The following is a 20,927-nucleotide window of genomic DNA, read 5'->3' as shown; positions in this document are numbered from 1 at the left end:
TTACATTTCAGAGGAAAATATTACATAGCTAAATTTACAATTTACCAGTTATTTTCTGTGGCCACATATGGACTGTAGGGAGAACAAATATTATAAACATCCATAGTTTAGTTACATCAAAATTATTATAAACTATTTTATTACAGTTTGACTTTGAAATGATTTTGGCTCCTAGGCAACTCTCTCACTCTGTGGAAACTAAAAATTTGGCATAAGAACATTAAAAGTAGTACCATCAATTTTTATTTTACCCAGATATTTCTACGTCTCTAACAAAGTAGGAGAAACTTAAAGTTTAACCTGAGCTAGTGTTCTTAATATCACCTTCCCACTAGTAAAAGATTTGTCAGTTCTCAGAATAATAGGAGTTTCAGGTACTACTATACTAACTGGGCAAATAAACTTAGATAAGGGGCTTGGATTTTTATGTGTTGGTCTCCTACTCTGTCAAAAAGAAATAAAAGGTCAGATCCTCAAAACCCATTCTATTGTGACTAAAGATAGTATTTGTGAACAAAGTCTGACAAAAGTAGCCTTACACAAAAATAAAATTATTACAAGAATGTATGCATGTGTGAGACAGGATTTAAATTATAGGTAAAACTTCTTAAAAAGATATTATAGGTTAGTTGCAACTGTTATGTCTTTATTTTAAGCATCAGTATTTAGACAGGACTGGTTTTGTTTTACCTATTATATGTATATTATGCAATAAAATAATGACTTAGGTTCTGTATTATTCCTGTCCCCAAAAAACAAAACAAAAAACCATGATGCATGATGAAAAAAACAAAACAAAATGGACACAATGAACTCAATTTCTCAGTTTGTGAACTCAAGACTATTTAACATCTTAGATTTTGTGTCCATTCACAGTTAATGGTTACTGACCACTTCCCTAGGCTCGTCAATGTAAACAGAAGCCACTGGTCCTGACATAAGCAAGCTAAGTGTGATTTCACCAATCCTTTGCCACCAGGAGTGTTTACAGTTCGTTCCTTCATCTCTCCGTTAAGTCTCAATTCAAATTTCACTCTCTTGATGAGGCCTTTACTAATCACTTTATTTAAAATAGTAACCCTATCCCAATGATTTCAATCTGTCTCCTTCTGATTCACTTTCCTCCAAAACCTTCTTCACCATTTGACAAAAATCTGTGTGTACTTTATTTCTTTATTGTTTACCTTCATCTACTAGCATATAAATATCAGGAAGGCAAAAAATTTCTGCTGTATCTCTGGTGCCCAGATCTGGGCATTGCACACATGGATTTTAAATAAATATTTGTAGTTAGTTGACATTTATACTCTAAAGATCATCATCTTTAAATTACTTTTAATGATATAAAAAATGCAAGGACACAGTTTTAGGAAGAACACATTTCTAAAAAGAAGTTAATATATTAAGCAGACTTTTTCATATTTATAACAAGTACCTTACTATGTTTAACCTTTCCATCTGGCTAGAAAACATTCTTTAAAAAGTATCAACAAAATTCCATGTCACTTTTAGTATAATTTTCCATCTTGATGTTGAAAGGCACCACCATAAGAATTGATGATACATATAACACAGTGTGGTTTCACTGAACAAATCTTAATTAACCACATATAGTGACATCTTGCCCACAAATTTCAGAATTATGGTTTGGTTAAGCACACTCCTTTGAAGAAGTAACATACTTGGGCTCTCAGAAAATAGAAATTTTATAGTGCCACATAAAAAAAAAAAAAAGAAATTAGCTATAAGACACAGGCAGAAGAGCATCACTCCCCAAATCATCTTCAAATCTTAGGGCTTTTCAAAGAGAATTTGACAAATATTTTTTAAAGATTTTTATTTATTCATTTGAGATAGAGCAGAAGTGGGAGTGGGAGAAGTAGACTCCCTGCTGAGCTGGGAGCCTGATATAGGGCTCAATTTCAGGATTTGGAGATCATGACCTGAGCCAAAGGCAGACAGATGCTCAACCGCTGAGCCACCCAGGCGTCCCTTCAGGTTTTGAAGAGCTGCTGATAGTGAATTGACTACTTTAATGAAAAAAATTACTGCAAAACCAGCAGTGAGAATCCTACAGCCTCTACCTCAAACCTCACCTATGACCAAGTAAGACTTCAGCTGCTTGGAGAATCAGTTGCTTCATGGTTGTTCTCCATTACTGGGAGGAGTGATACTAATTTAACCTCACTATCCCCTTTTATTTTCAGTCTTTTGCCTAATTTTATTTTCATTCATTCATCCTTTTCTTTCTAGGACTATCTGATCAGACCAGGTCTTCAAACAATACATTGAGTAACAGAACAAATTTAAAGCTTGGAATATGGTTAATGATGACTATCCACCAAAAAAATCTTATTTCATTCTCCTTTCTGATAATATGTATTTAATTATTTAATACATTCTTACTATATTTGTATTAAGGATAGTGATTTCTAATTAACATTATCCATAATATGTAAATATGAAACATTTTTGTAATTAAAATATCCATATTAAAATTAAATTACAGGATATGTGAATTAATAAGGTACATTAAAAATCTATTAACTCACATTCTCTTGAAACACAAAGCAGCTCAGGAGTGCCGTTGCCTGTTCTGCAGACAGGTCATTGAAAAGGCCATTAAACATCATCTCAGTTAAAAGGAGTTCATCAGCACTAGACCACCACAAAAAAAAAAGAGAGCAATTTTCAAATGTCATAATATACAAATACAAAAGGTATACACACATGCTTAAAATGTACAAAGTTTTTAAGAAGGATTTTATTTATTTGAGAGAGAGAATGGATAAGACGAAGGAGGGTTAGAGGAGAAGTAGACTCCTGCCGAGCAGGGAAGCCCGATGAGGGACTCAATCCTAGGACTCTAGGATCATGACCTGAGCAGAAGGCAGATACTTAATGGACTGAGACACCTAGGTACCTTGAAATGTATAGTTTTTTTTTAAATGTATAGTTTTTAAATAAAATCTATTATTTGACCATGAGAAGTTATCAATGAGGAATAACAAAGATTTATTTAAGAAAATGGCAGGCCTTATACTTTCCAATGTATCAATAATAAATGTAAAATGGTTATTTCATGTAAAAATCCCATTCTAGCAAACACCAAAATGCAAATGGTTTACTGAAATAAAGAGCTACTATTTCTTAACTATCAGTTTACTTTTATAAAAGTCATCACTACTTTTTCTCTGGGTTCAAGGATCAATTTAATTGTTTTTAAGCTGTATAAAAAATAATTTATAAAACAAAGGGATAATAAAAACCAATTTCATTAGAAATCTTAATAAAGACACACACTGCATTCCCAGTGCTGAGAACATATATACCAAATGGCCAATGGCTTTAAATGCAACTAATTGCTGCTAATCAACTGTTATCCATGAATCTGGATTATACCCATATAAGTAAGTTCAATTCCAAATTTCAAATACATCTCCAATAGGTACTAGCTTATCACTTTTAAAAAAGTTTTTATTTATTTATTCATGAGAGACACACAGAGAGGCAGAGACATAGGCAGAGAGAGAAGCAGGCTCCCTATGGGGAACCTGATGTGGGACTTGATCTCAGAACCCTGGGATCATGACCTGAGCCAAAGTCAGATGCTCCACCACTGAGTCACCCAGATGCCCTGATACTAGCTTATCATTACTTCTGTTTTTCTCCTGCACTTAACACTATCAAAACATACTACTGACTGTAGATTTTAAATTTATCTCTTTTAGGGATGCCTGGGTGGCTCAGCAGTTGAGTGTCTGCCTTCGGCTCAGGACATGATCCTGGAGTCCCGGAATCGAGTTCCGCATCAGGCTCCCTGCATGGAGCCTGCTTCTCCCTCTGCCTGGCTCTCATGAATAAATAAATAAAATCATAAATCAATCAATCAATCAGTCAATCAATCTCTTTTAAAGTGTAAGCTTATCCTTTTTTTTTGATTCCTACTACCCTTAAAAAGTTTTACAAATTGTAATCCTGATGAAGAGGAAGGCCATCCTTTTTGCTCTATAATTGTACATTCTCATATTCAGGTTTGTATTACCCAACAGATTTTTAAAAATCTCCCCATCTTGTTCTTACCAATTTCCTTGTATTTACAATTGTATTTGACCGCTTATAAACCATACCAATGACAATTTAGCAAACAAATCATAAAAGATAAGACTACTATAATAAGTCCTTATAAAATGGGATGGGCCAAGTGTTTAGCACAAAATATTACATAACTCCTGCCTGTTGAACAGAAAGGAAAGTAAAAGAATAAGAATCTTAAAACTAAAAAAAAAAAAAAAAAAAAAAAAAGAATCTTAAAACTTTCCTTTTGTCCTTAGAGATATATTATTCACTCACTGATTCTTGAGTTTGAGAATTACCTACAATTTTGCTTTTACGATTAATTTCATCATCATCACATTGTCTTCTGATTTGTGTAATAATTGCAAAATATCTCTCCTGTTTTCTCTTTGTCATCATGGGTGGAAAACAAAAAATTCTGAATTCTCAACTGTGTTCAATGGAAGCTACAAAAGACTACAAATATAGTGTTTCTAGATTTCTATAATCAAGGTTCCACAATATTTATAAAAGGGTTTAAAAAAACCCATTTGAAAAAAAAACAAAAACCCATTTGGTAATTGTGAGGGTGTAACCTCTATTTAAAAAAAAAAAAAATACAAGTAAACTTTATTTTTTTATTTCTAAAAAAGTCATGACCATCAATCTTTTTTTTTTTTTTTTAAGATTTTATTTATTTATTCATGAGGCAGGCAGAGACACAGGCAGAAGGAGAAGCAGGCTCCCTGCAGGGAGCCCAATGGGGACTCAATCCCAGGACCCCAGGATCACGACCTGAGCCAAAAGGAGATGCTCAACCGCCGAGCCACCCAGGTGCCCCTATCAATCTTTATAGTTTTAGCTACTCAAAAATAAAGTAAAAAATTAAATTTGGGCTGATGGTAAAATGAGAGTTAAGTAAAGCAAAGAGGACAATACAAGTAAGGCAAGACTACTTCAAGGAATTACATATTACTATATACACACCAGTAAGGTGCGAGGCAGACAAGAAAGATAATCACACGGGGGATCCCTGGGTGGCTCAGCGGTTTAGCGCCTGCCTTTGGCCCAGGCGCGATCCTGCAGTCCTGGAATCGAGTCCCGCATCGGGCTCCCGGCATGAAGCCTGCTTCTCCCTCTGCCTATGTCTCTGCCTCTCTTCTCTCTCTCTCTCTCTTTCTCCCTCTCTCTGTGACTATCATAAATAAACAAATAAATCTTTAAAAAAAAAAAAAAGAAAGATAATCACAGGAGAGTGATCTAACAGGTTATACAGGTAATTGTGCAAATATCAAGTTGAAGAGCTTAAAATAAGACTGGAGAAATTCACAGCAAGTTTCACAAGATCTAGGAAAAAATATGTAGGAATTAGGATTTGCAGTGGGAGTGAGGAAAAGGTCAGGCTAAGCGTTTAAAGAAACAGTGTGGGATGTGGCTAGAAAGGAAAGGCCAACAACACACTAAATTATGGAATTTATTCTAAAAGCAATAGGGGGAAAAAAAAGCAATAGGGAATAACTGAAAGACTTTTACCAAAAGAATGAAATGATAGGATCTGTACTGTGGAAAGAATACTGAGAAAGTATAAAGTATAGGTTATACTCAAGACAGGAGATCCAAAAATGACAGCTTCTGCCATGCTCTGGCAAGAAATACTGAAGGCATATTAGTGGGAAGAGTTAAAACAGCACAGAGGTAGAGGAAACACTCAGGAAGATGAAAGAGAGAGAGAGAGAAGGGGAGGAGTCTAGGAGGACTCCCAAGTTTTTGCTGTTAGTGGCTGGGTCTTAATTTAGAAAGAAAGAGATCAGATGGAGAAGCAAATACTGGGGAAAATTAACATACTTGCATATGTGATACTGTTCTATCTCTCTAAAGTCTTATTTTAGAATAAAATCAATACTATCATCCCAAGACTCAATCCAGCTACAGATACCTAAGAGAAGATTTCTTTGTTGATTGTTAAATACTGTATAATATTACAAAGAAATAATTCCAGTAACATTAATTCTGGCATTTGAATTAGTAAACCAGTGCTGTGGTCTAGCTTTAGATCTAGACCTGGGTAAATTATTAACCTTATGATGCCTACAACTCTTTAATTACAAAGTAGGAAGCAGGTTTAAGGAAAACTAGAAGCCAAAGCACCAAATCTAACTTGAACAAATGATACATCTGGTTCACACAGTGACTAAAAAAGTAATTCTGAATTAGTTTGTGAACAATTAAAAAACCAAGGGATTTCACCTAAAATTCTGGATTTTTGGCTTTTCTAAATTGAAAAATCTGTTATCACATTATTCTGTAATAATTGGGGCTGGGTAGTTGCTGCCCCCTTTTGGTGGCCAAGAATTGTTCTGGTTACCACACTGTTTCCTTCTGGCCCCTGTTAGACATGAGTTCTTAACATCCAAACTAAACAATCAACAAGTATAATACGAATAAGTCTTCCCCAGAAATGTCTAAAACCATATACAAGGCCTATAATTCTCCAACCCATCCAATATAGGGCCATGGTAAAAACACAAGAAACTGCTGCAAAAAACATCTTTAATGAACTAAATGAGAATAATGGTTATAACTATGGACAAAACAAGAATTCTCTTCAAGCTAATGGAAATCACATGGGATCCTGAGCCAGAACCATTCAATAGGCCCTTCCTGAATTTCTGACCCACAGAAACCACAAGAATAAAATGACTGCTGTGGTTAATTAATTTAGTTTTAAGGTTATTTGCAGTATGTCAAAAGATCACCAAAATAGTATCTTAAATTCAAGTTTTGTGCTATGTCCTATAAAATGCTGTGCTGTAATTCCCTTAGCCCAAGACTTTTTTTTTTTTTTTTTAAATTCATGATAGACATAGAGAGAAAGAGAGGCAGAGACACAGGCAGAGGGAGAAGCAGGCTCCATGCTGGGAGCCCAACGCAGGACTCATCCCAGGACTCTAGGATCGCGCCCTGGGCCAAAGGCAGGCGCCAAACCGCTGAGCCACCCAGGGATCCCCAGTCCAAGACTTTTTAATAACATCTCCTATACATATAGGATAATGGTTATCAGACTAAGTTTAAAGTGGGAAAATGTTCATAACTGAAAAAGAATTAAGAATACAAAATCTTGTATAAACGAAGATCACAAATATGTAAAAAATACACAATGCATTAAAATAAAAAGGAAATATATCAAAATGCTAATTGCATTGGTCTTAAATAGTGAAATGGAAGAGATTTTTTAAAATTCTCTTTTTCTAGTTTCTCAATTTCATTATCAAAAACTCTATTTACTATGTAAGGTATTTTACAAACTTTGTATTTTTAAGATAGCTTTTTTTCTGAAAGATTTATAGCCTTCATATAGAAACAGTCTCTCATTTTAAAATCAGTTTTCTAGAACCAGGTTTTACCTGCTTATCTCACAAGCCACTCGTCCTTTCATCTCTATGACATCAGAAGAAGTAGCAAATCCCAACCTTCTTAAAACACGTTTGCGACATTTGAGCTCATCCATTTGTAGGACAGTTCTTGCTTTCTTTAGTTCTCGCTTTGCAGATTTAATATCTATTGCAATCTGAAGTATAAAGAAAGTTCAATAAAGTAAAATGAGATTCACATAATGAAATAAAAAATATTTATAAAAGGTTTTAATTATCTGAGAGAAAATGTGCATATGAGTGGGGGAAGGGGCAGAGAGAGAATCTCAAGCAGACTCCACAGTGAGTGCAGAGCCCAACTTGAGGCTCAATCCCACAACTCCGAGACCATGAGCCGAGCAAAAACTAAGAGTCAGATGCTCAACCAACTGAGCCACCCAGGCTCCCCAAAAGATATTTAATAAGGATACCTTACAGGTTCACCTGGAATTTCTTACTTCTGTAGGATATTACACAAGAGGAATGATATATTTGTAGTATTAAATACTAGCAAAATGTTAAATATATGGAAATATAAAACCCATTTTAAAAATTTAATGCAAAGCAGGGAGATTTAGGAGTTGTTAAAAGTTTAAGAAGTTGGAACAGAGCATGGTTCTGGCTTAAATGAGGAGCAAGGAGGAAGGAAGGTCTAGAAGGAGGTGTGAGTTGAATAGCCATCAGCTAGATGAGGTAACCTGCTGGAGGTTAAAAAAGTCAGTGGTAAATTAGGATAGGTTCTCCCACACAAGATTTGGCAATTGATCACTTCCAAAGCATTATCAGTTCCAGGTTTTCATCCTTAGGAAATTAGGGAGTAAGAGTTAAAGAACAGGAAAGATAAGGGTACATGAATCTTATCTCTTGGCTACCAATATTTCCCTCATAATGTCCTGAAATGCATTTCTTCTCTTTGCCTTCTAATTCTATCATGAGGGGATCCCTGGGTGGTTCAGTGGTTTAGCACCTGCCTTTGGCCTGGGGCGTGATCCTGGAGTCCCGGGATCGAGTCCCACGTCAGGCTCCCTGCATGGAGCCTGCTTCTCCCTCTACCTGTGTGTCTTTGCCTGTCTCTCTCTCTCTCTCTCTCTCTCTCTCTCTCTCTCTGTCTCTCAGGAATAAATAAATAAAATCTGTAAAAACAAAACAAAACAAAAAAACCCACACACATTATAATAAAATAAAATTATTGTATAATGAAACTGCCAAAGCTGGAAATGGCTTTAACCAAGAGAATAGGTTTTTATTCTACACTCTAAAAGGAAAATGTAAAAAAAAAAAAATAAATAAAAAATAAAATAAAATAAAATAAAATAAAAATAAAAGGAAAATGTATTTTTAGGTCATCTTCCAGAATGGATGAATTTTAAAATTCAGCTTATCAGTAAATACTACATACCTTCCAAATGGTACAAGAATATATAGTACAACAATAAGAAAACACTAAATTCCTAAAGTTGAGGCTTGACGTTCAGAAAACGTCAAAAAAACACTGATAAAAAAAATTTTTTAGGGATTCATAGGATGAAATTCAAAGACTCTGGGATTTTGCATATGATTTATTAGGCTTCCACAGAGGAGCAGAAATGATAAAGGCAACGACAGTCGTCAATAATGGTATTTACTGACAGCTAATTATGTACTCTGTTTCTGGTGCTTTATTTCACTTAATTTTTATAGCAATTGTGTAAGGTAGGTAACTAATACTAAATCTGAATTTTACCAAGATAAAAATCTAAGACAGAGAGATTACTAAATAAACTGGTCAAGATCAGAGCTAGTGAATAATAAAGATGGGATTCAAAACCACTGTCAGCCTTCAGAATCTAATCTCTTAGTGATTATTTATATTGCTATGAATAAATGTGTCGTCCTAATGCTATAAGGATAAGAACGCTTTCTATGCTAGACAACTCTCGGCTACCTAGCATAACTCATCAAGTCTATTAGAAAAAAAAAAAGTTTTCTAAAGTTTCCTTGATTGAGGATGAGGAGAGCAGAAGATTGCGCTAAGTACTCAGAGGTATATAAAATTTACTGGTTAGTAGTAGAGGGCACATCTTGAAGACTTTTTTCCCCTCAACAATTTTTATTGAAATGTATTTTGGATATACGGAGTTAAACAAAAATATTATTAAAATTAATTTCATTTCAGGACACCTGAGTGGTTCAGTGGTTGAGCGTCCACCTTCGGCTCAGGGCATGATCCTGCAGTTCTGGGATGGAGTCCCGCATCGGGCTCCTGCATGGAGCCTGCTTCTACTCCCTCTGCCTATGTCTCTGCCTCTCTCTCTTTCTCTCACGAATAAACAAATAAAATCTTAAAAAAAATTAATTTCATTTCTTTCCACTTTTTTTTTTTAATTTTTATTTATTTATGATAGTCACAGAGAGAGAGAGAGAGAGGCAGAGACACAGGCAGAGGGAGAAGCAGGCTCCATGCACCGGGAGCCCGATGTGGGATTCGATCCCGGGTCTCCAGGATCGCGCCCTGGGCCAAAGGCAGGCGCCAAACCGCTGCGCCACCCAGGGATCCCTTTTTCCACTTTTTAAAATGTGGTTACTTTAGAATTTAAAATTACATATGTGGCTTACATTATATTTCTATTAGATGATGGTATTTTGGATCTTTTCCTAAACATTTTATTTAAAAAAGTTTTTAAAAAAAAATTCATTTTATTTATTTGACAGAGAAAGAGCACAAGCAGGTGAAGAAACAAGCAGAAGGAGAGGGAGAAGCAGGCTCCCCAAGGAGCAGGGAGCCCAATGCAGGTCTTGATCCCATGCTTAAGTGACTGAGCCATTCAGGTGCCACAACCTCATTTTTTTTTTTAAATATATATTTTTAAATTTTTATTTATTTATGATAGTCACACAGAGAGAGAGAGAGAGAGGCAGAGACACAGGCAGAGGGAGAAGCAGGCTCCATGCACCGGGAGCCCGACGTGGGATGCGATCCCGGGTCTCCAGGATCGCGCCCTGGGCCAAAGGCAGGCGCTAAACCGCTGCGCCACCCAGGGATCCCCATTTTTTTTTTAATGTCCATTTGGTCTTCTATGATATGGATATGTATAAGTCATACATCTAATTCCCTATTGATAAGACTGAGGTTATTTTTATATTCATTTGCTTTTTCAGACAATGCTACAAGAACTTGCTTGTACTACCTCACTTCGTGGAGTCTCAATTCCTAGAAGCAGGAAAACTTGGTCAGAAGGTGAGCACTTAAACTGGTGACAGTTGAAGGATCAAATTTTTGAAGCCTTCTTAGGCACGGCTAAGGGATGTGAAATTTATCCTGCAGTCACTTGGCCAAAAAAGACTTGCTTTTCCCTCCAAATTGTTAACTCTGTAATTTTCTCTTATTATTATAAGATGTTCTATAAACACATTATAGACAATTAGGGAGGAAAAAAAAAAGAAGGAAAAAACACTAATATAATCTCATTGCTCATATACAACCACTCCAGATTTTCCATTTAGTCAGTCTTTTTGGTGTATGTTTTATTTGTGCTAAACTGCAATCAAAAAAAAAAAAAAAAAAACTGCAATCATAGTCCACATCAATTTTTATCATTTAATGCACCTGTACAAGAGCATTTTTTCCATGTACTAGTGAGTTTTCATAACAAGTTTGTTTAGTCCCTTAGCCAAACACCAACACCTTTTTCAGTTATGTCTGAGAAGCTCAGATAATGCCATTCTCTGTGATTTCACACCACCTTCTCTGTGGATACTTTCCAGTCACCATTCATCTAAGCTCAGGTTTCTGTGTATGTTGTGGAACTGTTCAGGATGACTCTCTGGTGGCAATATAAGCAGTAAATGGAAGCAGGGAGTGAGCTAACAGTATGGTCTCAGTGAGAAATGAACAGGACAGGATCTCAAGTGAGGATCCTTGTAGTCGTTACTAAAGCTTTTTATGTCTCCATTTCCTCATCTTGAGAAGCACCCTCCTGGTAAACCAGAGCATGGCGCACTATATATTCATTGTGCCATGTGGCACAGGGCCCCGTTTTATTATTTCACAGAAAGCTAGAAAGACTGCTGTAAAACTGTGAACTAAACATATTACTCTGTTAAGCCAGAAGTTTCCAATCACAAGCTTGTTCAATAAATAGTAGTTATCTATTTTATAAAGAGATCATTTGGGATATGGGAGAGTACAAGTAAGCTAAAATGAAATGCCTGATTCTAAGGAGCCTAAAATAATAGTTCGTGAAACAGGAAGACAAAAGTGGTAAAAGTGGTATGCGATAAAAGATGAAAAAGCTTAATAGCAAGGAGCTTTAAGTTTCAAGGAGGAAGTAACATTTCTATAGTACAAAAGATTCTAGTTGAAGAGGATAGTGTAAAGCCATGTGTTCATTTCGAAAAGCTTTTCTTAAATTCATTATTCACAATGGCTCTAAGTATGCTTTGCTGGTTAGAGACTACAGTTAATTACCCTAAAAAGCTAAACTATTACGACTTCATACCACTAGGAAGGCTATAATCAAACACACAGACAATAACAAGCCTTGGTGAGAATATGGAGAAATAACTTTCATAAATCGCTATAAGAATGTAAAGTGGTATAGCCACTTTGGAAAAAGTTGGCAGCTTCTCAAAAGGTTAAACACAGATTTACTCTATGACCCAGCAATCAACCCAATTGCACCCATGAAAAACGAAATTATATCCACACAAAAACATGTACCTAAATGTTGGTAGCAGAATTACTCATAATAGCCAAAAAGTGGGAAAACCCCAACTGTCTATTAATTGTTGAACCATTAAACAAAATGTGGTATATAACCATACAGTGCAATAATTTTCAGCCATAAAAAGGAATAAAGTACTAACTCATGCTACAACATAGATGAACTTTGAAGACATTATGCTAAGTGGAGACAGGAAACACAATAAGCCACATATTTTAGGATTTTATTTATATGAAATCACCAGAATAAGCAAATCCATAGTGGCAGAAAGTAGATTTGTAGTTGCCAGGGTCTGGAAGATGGGGGAAATATAGAGTGATTGCTAATTGGCATGAGGTTTCTTTTTGGGGTGATGGAAATGGTCTGGAATTGGACAGTGGTATAGTTGTAGCTATCTGTGAATATGCTACAATCATTGAATTACAGGCTTTAAAAGGTAAGTATTATGCTACACGAGTTATATTACATTAAGAAAACCTGTCAAAAACCAAATTATAAAAATTATAATAAAATGATCTTTATCTTGTCTTGCTGATAAGAAATGATGGTTTCCTTAAAAAAAAAAAAAAAAAAAAAAAAAAAAAAAAAGATAGGTAGATATTTCCCTGTCTTAACTGATGAAACCAAAAGGAAAGGAAAATAAAAAAAACACATTCATTTATTTAGTGAAATACATAGAATTTTATGATAAAAGTAAGTTTCTGCCATACCTGTGCTTTTTTTTCACAAAGTGTATACACAGTTTCCAAATTTGGATCATTGTGAAGTGGATGAGAATACATTCTATGCTCAAAAGCCTCTACTTTCTGGATGACTTTTTTCAGTCCTTGATCCTGAATGCCCATATCATCAATAGGATCTAATAAAGGAACACCATCAGGAAAACGTTTCTGAACTTCCTGAAACAAAAAATTTAAAATTAATTTTTTCATTTTATAGACAAGATTAGTTAAGACTAAATACTTCCTTCTATGTTCTTTTATGCAGAAAGACAAATATGCACTTAAAAAAGAACTTAAACTGGAGTACACTTTTTCACTGCATTTGTTTTTGAAAATTCCTTCTAATTGCTGTACTATGATTTATTGATACAGGAATGTGTTAAATTTATTCATAAAATTCTAGTATTTAGCTCTGAATGTGGCACAACTTACTGATAAGCACAATATTTGTAATATTCTAATATTTAGGTCATTGTAATATTTTACTGTCATAAATAATCCTGTGTTAACCCAAGCGCAAATTGTTTTCAATTTTCTTATTATTTCCTTGGGGCTAATTCTAGGGGGTCATTACTGAGTTGAAAGACATTAAATTGTTTAAAGGGTCCAGATTCCTATAAAAATTTTTTTTTACATGATTTAACTGTTAAATATAACGAGCATGTGAGTTCAGAGAAGGGACAGCTCATTGTAGACTGATATCCCCCTGGGAGACTTTCAGGGTCTTGAATAGGCCTTAAAGGTAAAATATGATTTGGTGAGTTACAGATTCAAAAAAAAAAAAAAAAAAAAGGTTATCCACATAAATATTCTGTAAAATTGTCAAGATAATTCTTGAAAGCAGGAAGCCTGCCTATGGACCACAGCTTGTTCCTACTCTAACGAAAGCATCCTTTATCTTTGTTTTCTCAAATTCTAGTATAGAGTCAGAAGCTGTATTTCAAAAGTAAAAACTAATTCAACCTCTAAATAGCATAGTAAGTATTAATCCAAATGTTTGTTGACTAAATAATGACAATTCCTTTTTCTTCCCCGTTCTGAAAAATAAAATTCTAGAATGTTATAATTCTTCCTATTGAAAATAAAACTGTTTCATTAATGTATTAACATACTAAAAATTGGTTAAAAGTCCTGGCATATGATTTAATACACAAAAATTTTAAAAGTTTAGTTATTTTTACTCAACAAATAAAGCAAAACATATTTTGTACAGAACAGTAGCCATGTTTACCTCTGTGAGATCTCCTTTAGTAACTAACTTTGTTGCTATATTCAAGGAGTGGACAATCTTCACAAAGATCCGCTATTTTTTTTTTTAAGATCTGCTATTATTTTTTATTAAAAAGAACTGCCACCGATGGCAGTGTTTATAATTTTTTTGAAAGAAAGCAATATATTTTCAAGCATTTAAGTTGCCTTATTATAAATTCTATTTATTTTTACATAAAATTTATATTTAAATGTATAAAATTAACATATGTACCTGTATTGATTTTAAAACACTCTGTCTATTATCCACTGGCCGGAGGTCTTTAGGAATGTAAAGCCTAACACTGCTGATAGCAGACAGGAGGTGCACCAACACTGGAACAACCTACCAAGAAAAAGTTACAGAGCACCACAGTTAGAGCTACACATTTTCACACTCTGCCATTTCCTAAATTTAGCTTGAGTCCTTAAAATGAAATTGCATTTATAATTTGTGACACACATAATAGTTGATAATAATTACTGTGGAAGCTTGTTTCTTCTCAGAAGCTGTATTTCAAAAGTAAAAACTAATTCAACCTCTAAATAGCAAATAAGTGGTACCTAAAACTAAGTTATCCCCTCAATATAGAACTCATTTTCAGGTCCTTATTACTGGCACTTTTTGAACACGTTACAGTACAACAGCACTACAAAGGGAGGAAAGACTCCTGTTCAGCTTGAGACGGCCAAGTATAAGGTCCATGTAAGCTCTGGATGGGCCAGAATGAAGGGAAGATGTATTTCAACCAGAGAAAACAGTATACTCTATTAGACATAATACTCAAAAATCACTTTCTTCAAACTAACTTTTGTGCTTTCACCTGACCAGAATATCCTTCCATCACCATCAAATATGTCATTTTGCTTCCCTTAAGTATGCTTCCTTTAAGGTCACCTGTATACTGAGAAGTTAATACTTTCAAAGGTCCAAATGCATCTGTGTACTGGTTTCTCAAGGCTCCCCTTATTGTGATCACTATGAAAAAACAAATGTCATTGGCTTGCTGATAACAAATCTATCCCTAGTGTTTTTTTTTTTTTTTAAAGATTTTATTTATTTATTCATGAGAGAGAGAGAGAGAGAACGGCAGAGACACAGGCAGAGGGAGCCCGATGTGGGACTCAATCCCAGAATCCTGGGCTCACGCCCTGAGCCAAAGGCAAGACACTCAACCACTGAGCCACCCTGGTGTCCTGATCCCTAGTGCTTTACTGAACAGAATGTACAGCAGCGGAGCAGTTTCTAGAGTCATGAATGTTTGGGTTTGAATTCAGACTTCTGCTAGTTTCGTGACTTCGAGGAAGTCTCCTCATCTTTATAAGCTTCATTCTCCCCATTTTAAAGATGGAGATGAAATTGTACCTACCTTATTAAACTGTTTTGAGAATTAAATGAAACAATGCGTGTAAAATATTTTAAGAGTGTCTTAACACCTTTAGAAAATGTTATTTTGTGTAATAAGCAAATATAAGTGTCAACAAATCTGTATATACCAAAACTAAAACAGTACAGATCATACTCAAATACCAAAGAGAGAAGGTGGTTTGGTAAGTGTTAATAAGTGAAAAAGATGAAGAATAAAAAAATATATACTGTTTAAAGGGAACTACAACTTCCTATTTGAAAATGACCAAAAAAATAATACAACAAACTGTCCATTTTATTTTCTTAATTAGAGCTTTCCACTGTTAAGCTTACAATCTGTGCCTTTTCTCTTTCCAGATAAGATTTTGGGGTTTGGTCGGGTGGGGAGTATTTTTTTCTTTCTTTCTGCCTTCCTATTTCCTCTTATTTTAATCATTTGAAATTAATCTGCAGATAACATGTCACTTCACCTTATCAGCAAATACTTCATCATGTATCTTCAAGAACAAGTACATTCTCCTGCAAAGCCATATTATATCATAAAAATTTCACAATACATTATCATCTAATTTACAGTTCACATTCAAATTTCCCCAAATGATCCACTAATATCCTTTATAGATACTACCACCATCACTTTCAGATCTAGGATCTAACCAAGGGTCATTTATCACATTTAGCTGTCAGGTCTCTTTAAATCCAGGATACTCCCTCACCTTTTTTGTTTTTATGGGGTTGACATTTTCTTATAATTTCAAATTTACAGAAAAGTTACAAGAATAAAACAAAGAGCTTCCATATACCTTTATTCAGATTCACCAATTATTTACATATGCCCCATGTGCCATGTGCTTTATCATTCTCTTTCCACACACATGCCACATCCACAGTACAACCATTAAAAGAGGGAAATTTAATGTTAATACAATCCATATAAAAATTTCACCTATTTCCCCGATAATGTTTTTTATACCACCCTCCTCTCCCACCACTCCATGCATCCAAACTAGGATGATGAATTAAATTTAGATGTAATAATTCTTTATTCTACTTTAATCTGGAACAGATCCTGGCAGAGGTGATTTTGCCTCTCTGTCTCTCTCATGAATATATAAATAACATCTTAAAAAAAAAAGACGGAAACTGCTCAATTTCTAATGTTGTTTCTCATAATAAACACTATCCACTATCCAAAAATGGTTAACTCTCACATTAAGACAAGAAAGACATTACAAAAGTCCTCCAACAATTGTTTCCTTAGGTACAAGGAAAGGAAGATTCCTAAGACTTAGGTTTTGTAAACAAAGAAGGTAAATGGTTAAAAATCGACTGAATAGTTTCATAAAATGATATATCTCTACACACACAGAAATCTAAAAACATGTATGTGTATAGTGTAGTTCACACAAACTTTCTAACCTTAATAACCTCATAAAATAGCTTAAAATTCAGGCTCATGACCCAATATTGGTTTATATAAACCCAAATAATCATGTGGGTAATTACAAATAATCATGTGGGTAAATGCAAACTTGTTAGAATACCAACAATAGAAATAGACCTTTTTAATCTTTCAAGTTTGCCATAAATCAATTTCTACTTTTAGGATAAGCAAATGATAGAGTAGATAATAGGAGAAATCATCAAGTTTAAGTAAATACAGTCTAAATAAGTTTCAGGCAATGTCATTTCTTCAAATCAAGGCCATTAGCTAAAATATGAGTTTTGAATTTTTCATCCAGAAAAGATATTTTTTTAACCAACTACATTTTAATCAAACCCAAGCAAAGTTACTTAAACTGATGTATTTCATTAAATTTTAGAATTTTAAAACTAAAAAATGTGTGTCTTGATCAACTTTTCTTTCTAGAACTCTGGAAATCAACCAAAAGCTTGCAGCAATCCAAAAAGCATTTAAAAAGCTAAATTTGGTATCACACACTTTCCAAGTTAAAAGGAAAGGAAATGACTATGGAAATCCCACTGCCATCTCATATCTCATTCAAAAGAAGTCTGGTTCAAACCAACCCAGGCTATATAACTGCAATTGAGAAATGAAATCTCCTTATAAATTTGTCTATGGAATGATCTCTCTGTGTCCAGGATTCCTATTCAAGATATTAATTTACAAAAAGTAAACAATTTATATACATAGTCTCTTAAGGTATAGTCCTCTATGTTTCACTGTTGGGTTTTTATCATTCAACTACATATAACAGAACTTAGGAGTTCTTTTAAGAAAGGATGTTTCAGGGTGCTTTAGTTGGCTGGGCACCTGACTCTTGGTTTCGGCTTGGGTCATGATCTTGTGGGTTGTGAGATGGAGCCTACAGCGGGCTCCACGCTTAGTGGGGAGTATGCTGGAGCCCCCCCACTCATGCTCATGCTCTTTCTCTCTCTCTCCCCTTCAAATAAAGGAATCTTTAAAAAACAAAAAAAAAGGTATGCTTTGTTTTTAAAGATTTTATTTATTCATGAGAGACACAGAGAGAGAGAGAGAGAGAGGCAGAGACACAGGCAGAGGGAGAAGCAGGCTCCATGCAGGGAGCCTGATGTGGGACCCAATCCTGGGACCCAGGATCACGTCCTGGACTAAAGGCAGGCGGTAAACCGCTGAGCCACCCAGGGATCCCAAAAAAAGGTATGTTTAATGCTCATGCACATTGCTTCCATTGCTGGAAATGCAATTCTTGTCTGAAAATATTCCTACAAGTCAGGTAAATTTCTCAATACTTCTTTTATAAAACTTTTACTGACCTCCCCACTCAAACACACACTAACCCAGTTAGAGGATGAATTTTTAATGTTCATCCACTGCAGCACAAAATGATCCCCCCCATTAAGCTGTAAACCTCTTGAAACCAGAGATGATATCATGCTAACACATCTCTCTTTAATTCCCTGAAATAAGCTGAATAAAAAATGTTATACATCAATTATACCTCCACTAAAAAAATTCCATAGAAGACACAGTCTGTCTAGGATCCAGTGAGGTCTACCCTTCAGAGGCTACGAAACTGAGACAAATCATGATCATTAAGTACTATACAGTTTCTTCTTATCCTTAAGTAAAATGGGCACAGCTAGGCTTAATAAAATTTGGGCTCTGAAGTGATACAAACAAACAGATTTTCCTTAAAATGCTAACTCCAATGAATTAGTTATTAGATCATTTTCTTGCAAGAATCTAGTGTTCACCGTGAAAGAATACCATGACTTCTCATCAATGTCTGCCATGAGCAAAAAAGATGTTGGCACATGTGCCACATATTTGCCATTTTAAGTTACGATAACTCCAAAGATCCTTTTGAATATAATTACTATTTGCTAAATTGTGAGAATTTCAGTTTCATTTATGGTTAAGCAGTCAATTGCAAAATAAACATCATGGAGAAATAGAAACCAAACAGTAGCTGGGATTCAAAAGTAAACAATTTTACTTTAATTATTTTAAAACATTTAATAATGAACGGTTTGCTTAAACACTGCCAATTCTGAATTTCACTGTCACCTGAACTAATCCAAAGCAGCAGTCTATGATTCTGCAGTGGCAGATTTTAATTTTGATAAATCAAAGATTACTAAAACATATCACAATGAGATTTCCTAAAAACTCTAGGGAATATACCACATAAAACAATGTTTTAAAATAACAAAATTCCAGTATTTCAGCCTGCCAACACATATGTGCAATTTCTATAGTGAGGTTTTATCTATAATGATTTTAATTATTTAAAAATGGGGGGGGGGTGTTAAAAAAATACAGGTATCTCATGTAGCAAACTAAATGTTTTGCATTTAATTAAAAGCATAGGGGGATGCATGTGTGGCTCAGTGGCTGAGCGTCTGCCTTTCGCTCAGGGCATGATCCTGGGATCCGGGATCAAATCCCGCATCAGGCTTGCTACATGGACCCTGCTTCTCCTCTGCCTATGTCTCTGCCTCTCTGTGTCTCTCATGAATAGATAAATAAAATCTTTTTTTTAATATAAATAAAATCTTTAAAAATAATTGAAAGCATAGGTAAATTGAAGAGCTTGAGAAGATGGCAGAGTAAGAGGACACATCAGACCTTCCCACGGACATATCAAGACTGTAAATACATACTGCATGCACAACTCACTCTGAAAAGGACCCAAAGACTAGCAAAAAAGCTTTCCCACAATAAAGATACAGACCAAAGGCCATACTGAGAAGGGTAGAAGGGGCAGAGACACTGTTGGGAACCAAATCCCTCAGGAGGGTAACCTCCAAACAGAAATGTTACCTCAGGCAGAGTTCCATCCTGAGGAGTGGAAGGACCAAATCCCACATCAGGCACCCAGGTAATAGGGATGTGCATCAGTAAGACAAGTGTTCTTATTACATCTGGCTTTGAAAATCAGGGAAACTTAACTCCACGAGAGTTGGAGGGCTAAAGGAAACTTAGAGTTACTCCTAAAGTGCCAGTGTATTGTATCATTCAGCCTAGAACCTAGAGAGGCAGTTTGAAAAACACATGAGTTATAAGTGAAGGAGATTTACTGACTAATTTTAGAGTATGTGCCAGAAGGGCTGGAAGTAGAAGAACTTTCTCCAGGAACAAAGTGCTACCAGGTGACATTTTTCTTTTTCTTCTCAGCCTACCTGATCTGATGTTTGTAGAAGCCAGTTCTGACACTCTCCATTTATCCTGCTAGCACTGCTCACCCTGCTCTAGTGTTCCCCTGTGGACGTGCCCCATCTAATCCACTTGGGCTGGCAGGAGACTCTCCAAAATGGCTCATGCCACACCATATCCACCAGGCAGCATCCGCTAGGATCTGTGTCAACCCAAAACAATTACTGCCAACACAACTAGTGAGCAGCAGTGGCTGGAACTGGCACCCCACCCACCAGCATGACTTTAACTGTTATAGCTAGACATCTGAATGAGCTGGCCTGGGGCCCGGTCCTGCCTACCTGCATTCCTGTAGCAGTCAGGGCCTAGCTACAACAGAAGGGTAAACACAGGCCACATGGGATCCACCCATGAACCACCTGGTTCTGGCAACTGGGGGTACTATGCTATACGGCACCCACAAAGTATCTTCTATACAAGGATACTACATTTAACATGAGGAAACACAGCTGACCTACCTAATGTATAGAAACAAAGAAAGTCAAACAAAATGAGAGAAATACATTCCAAATGAAAGAACAAGACAAAACATCAGAAAAAGAACGAAACAAAATGGAGATATGCAATCTACCTGATAAAGAAGTATCTAAAGTAATAGTCATAAAGATGTTGACTGGACTGAAGAGTAGAATGGATTAACTCAGAGGCGCTGGATGGCTAAATGGTTAGAATGTGACTCCTGATCTTGGGGTTGTAGGTTCAAGCCTTACACTGGGTGTGGAGATTACTTAAAAACAAAAAATGTTAAAAAGAAAAAAG

The 20,927-nt window shown here is 35.4% G+C and overlaps 1 protein-coding gene across 2 annotated transcripts in view; it reads right to left on the bottom strand.

Moving 5' to 3' along the window:
• Positions 1 to 20,927, bottom strand: part of MTREX (Mtr4 exosome RNA helicase) — a 102,607-nt gene that overhangs the window by 10,403 nt on the left and 71,277 nt on the right. For both annotated transcript variants that reach the window (XM_025448004.3, XM_049102613.1), the window contains 4 exons: positions 14,375 to 14,485; positions 12,880 to 13,068; positions 7,461 to 7,624; positions 2,553 to 2,658 (listed from right to left, as the gene is read on the bottom strand). In XM_025448004.3, the coding sequence (XP_025303789.1) occupies positions 2,553 to 2,658; positions 7,461 to 7,624; positions 12,880 to 13,068; positions 14,375 to 14,485 (570 nt within the window). The remainder of the gene's footprint in view (positions 1 to 2,552; positions 2,659 to 7,460; positions 7,625 to 12,879; positions 13,069 to 14,374; positions 14,486 to 20,927) is intronic.

This window comes from Canis lupus, chromosome 2 (genome assembly GCF_003254725.2).
Source record: "Canis lupus dingo isolate Sandy chromosome 2, ASM325472v2, whole genome shotgun sequence".
NCBI classification, from domain to species: Eukaryota; Metazoa; Chordata; class Mammalia; order Carnivora; family Canidae; genus Canis; species Canis lupus.
The sequence above is the reverse complement of the archived record's forward strand: the minus strand, read 5'-3'. Positions and strand labels throughout refer to the sequence as shown.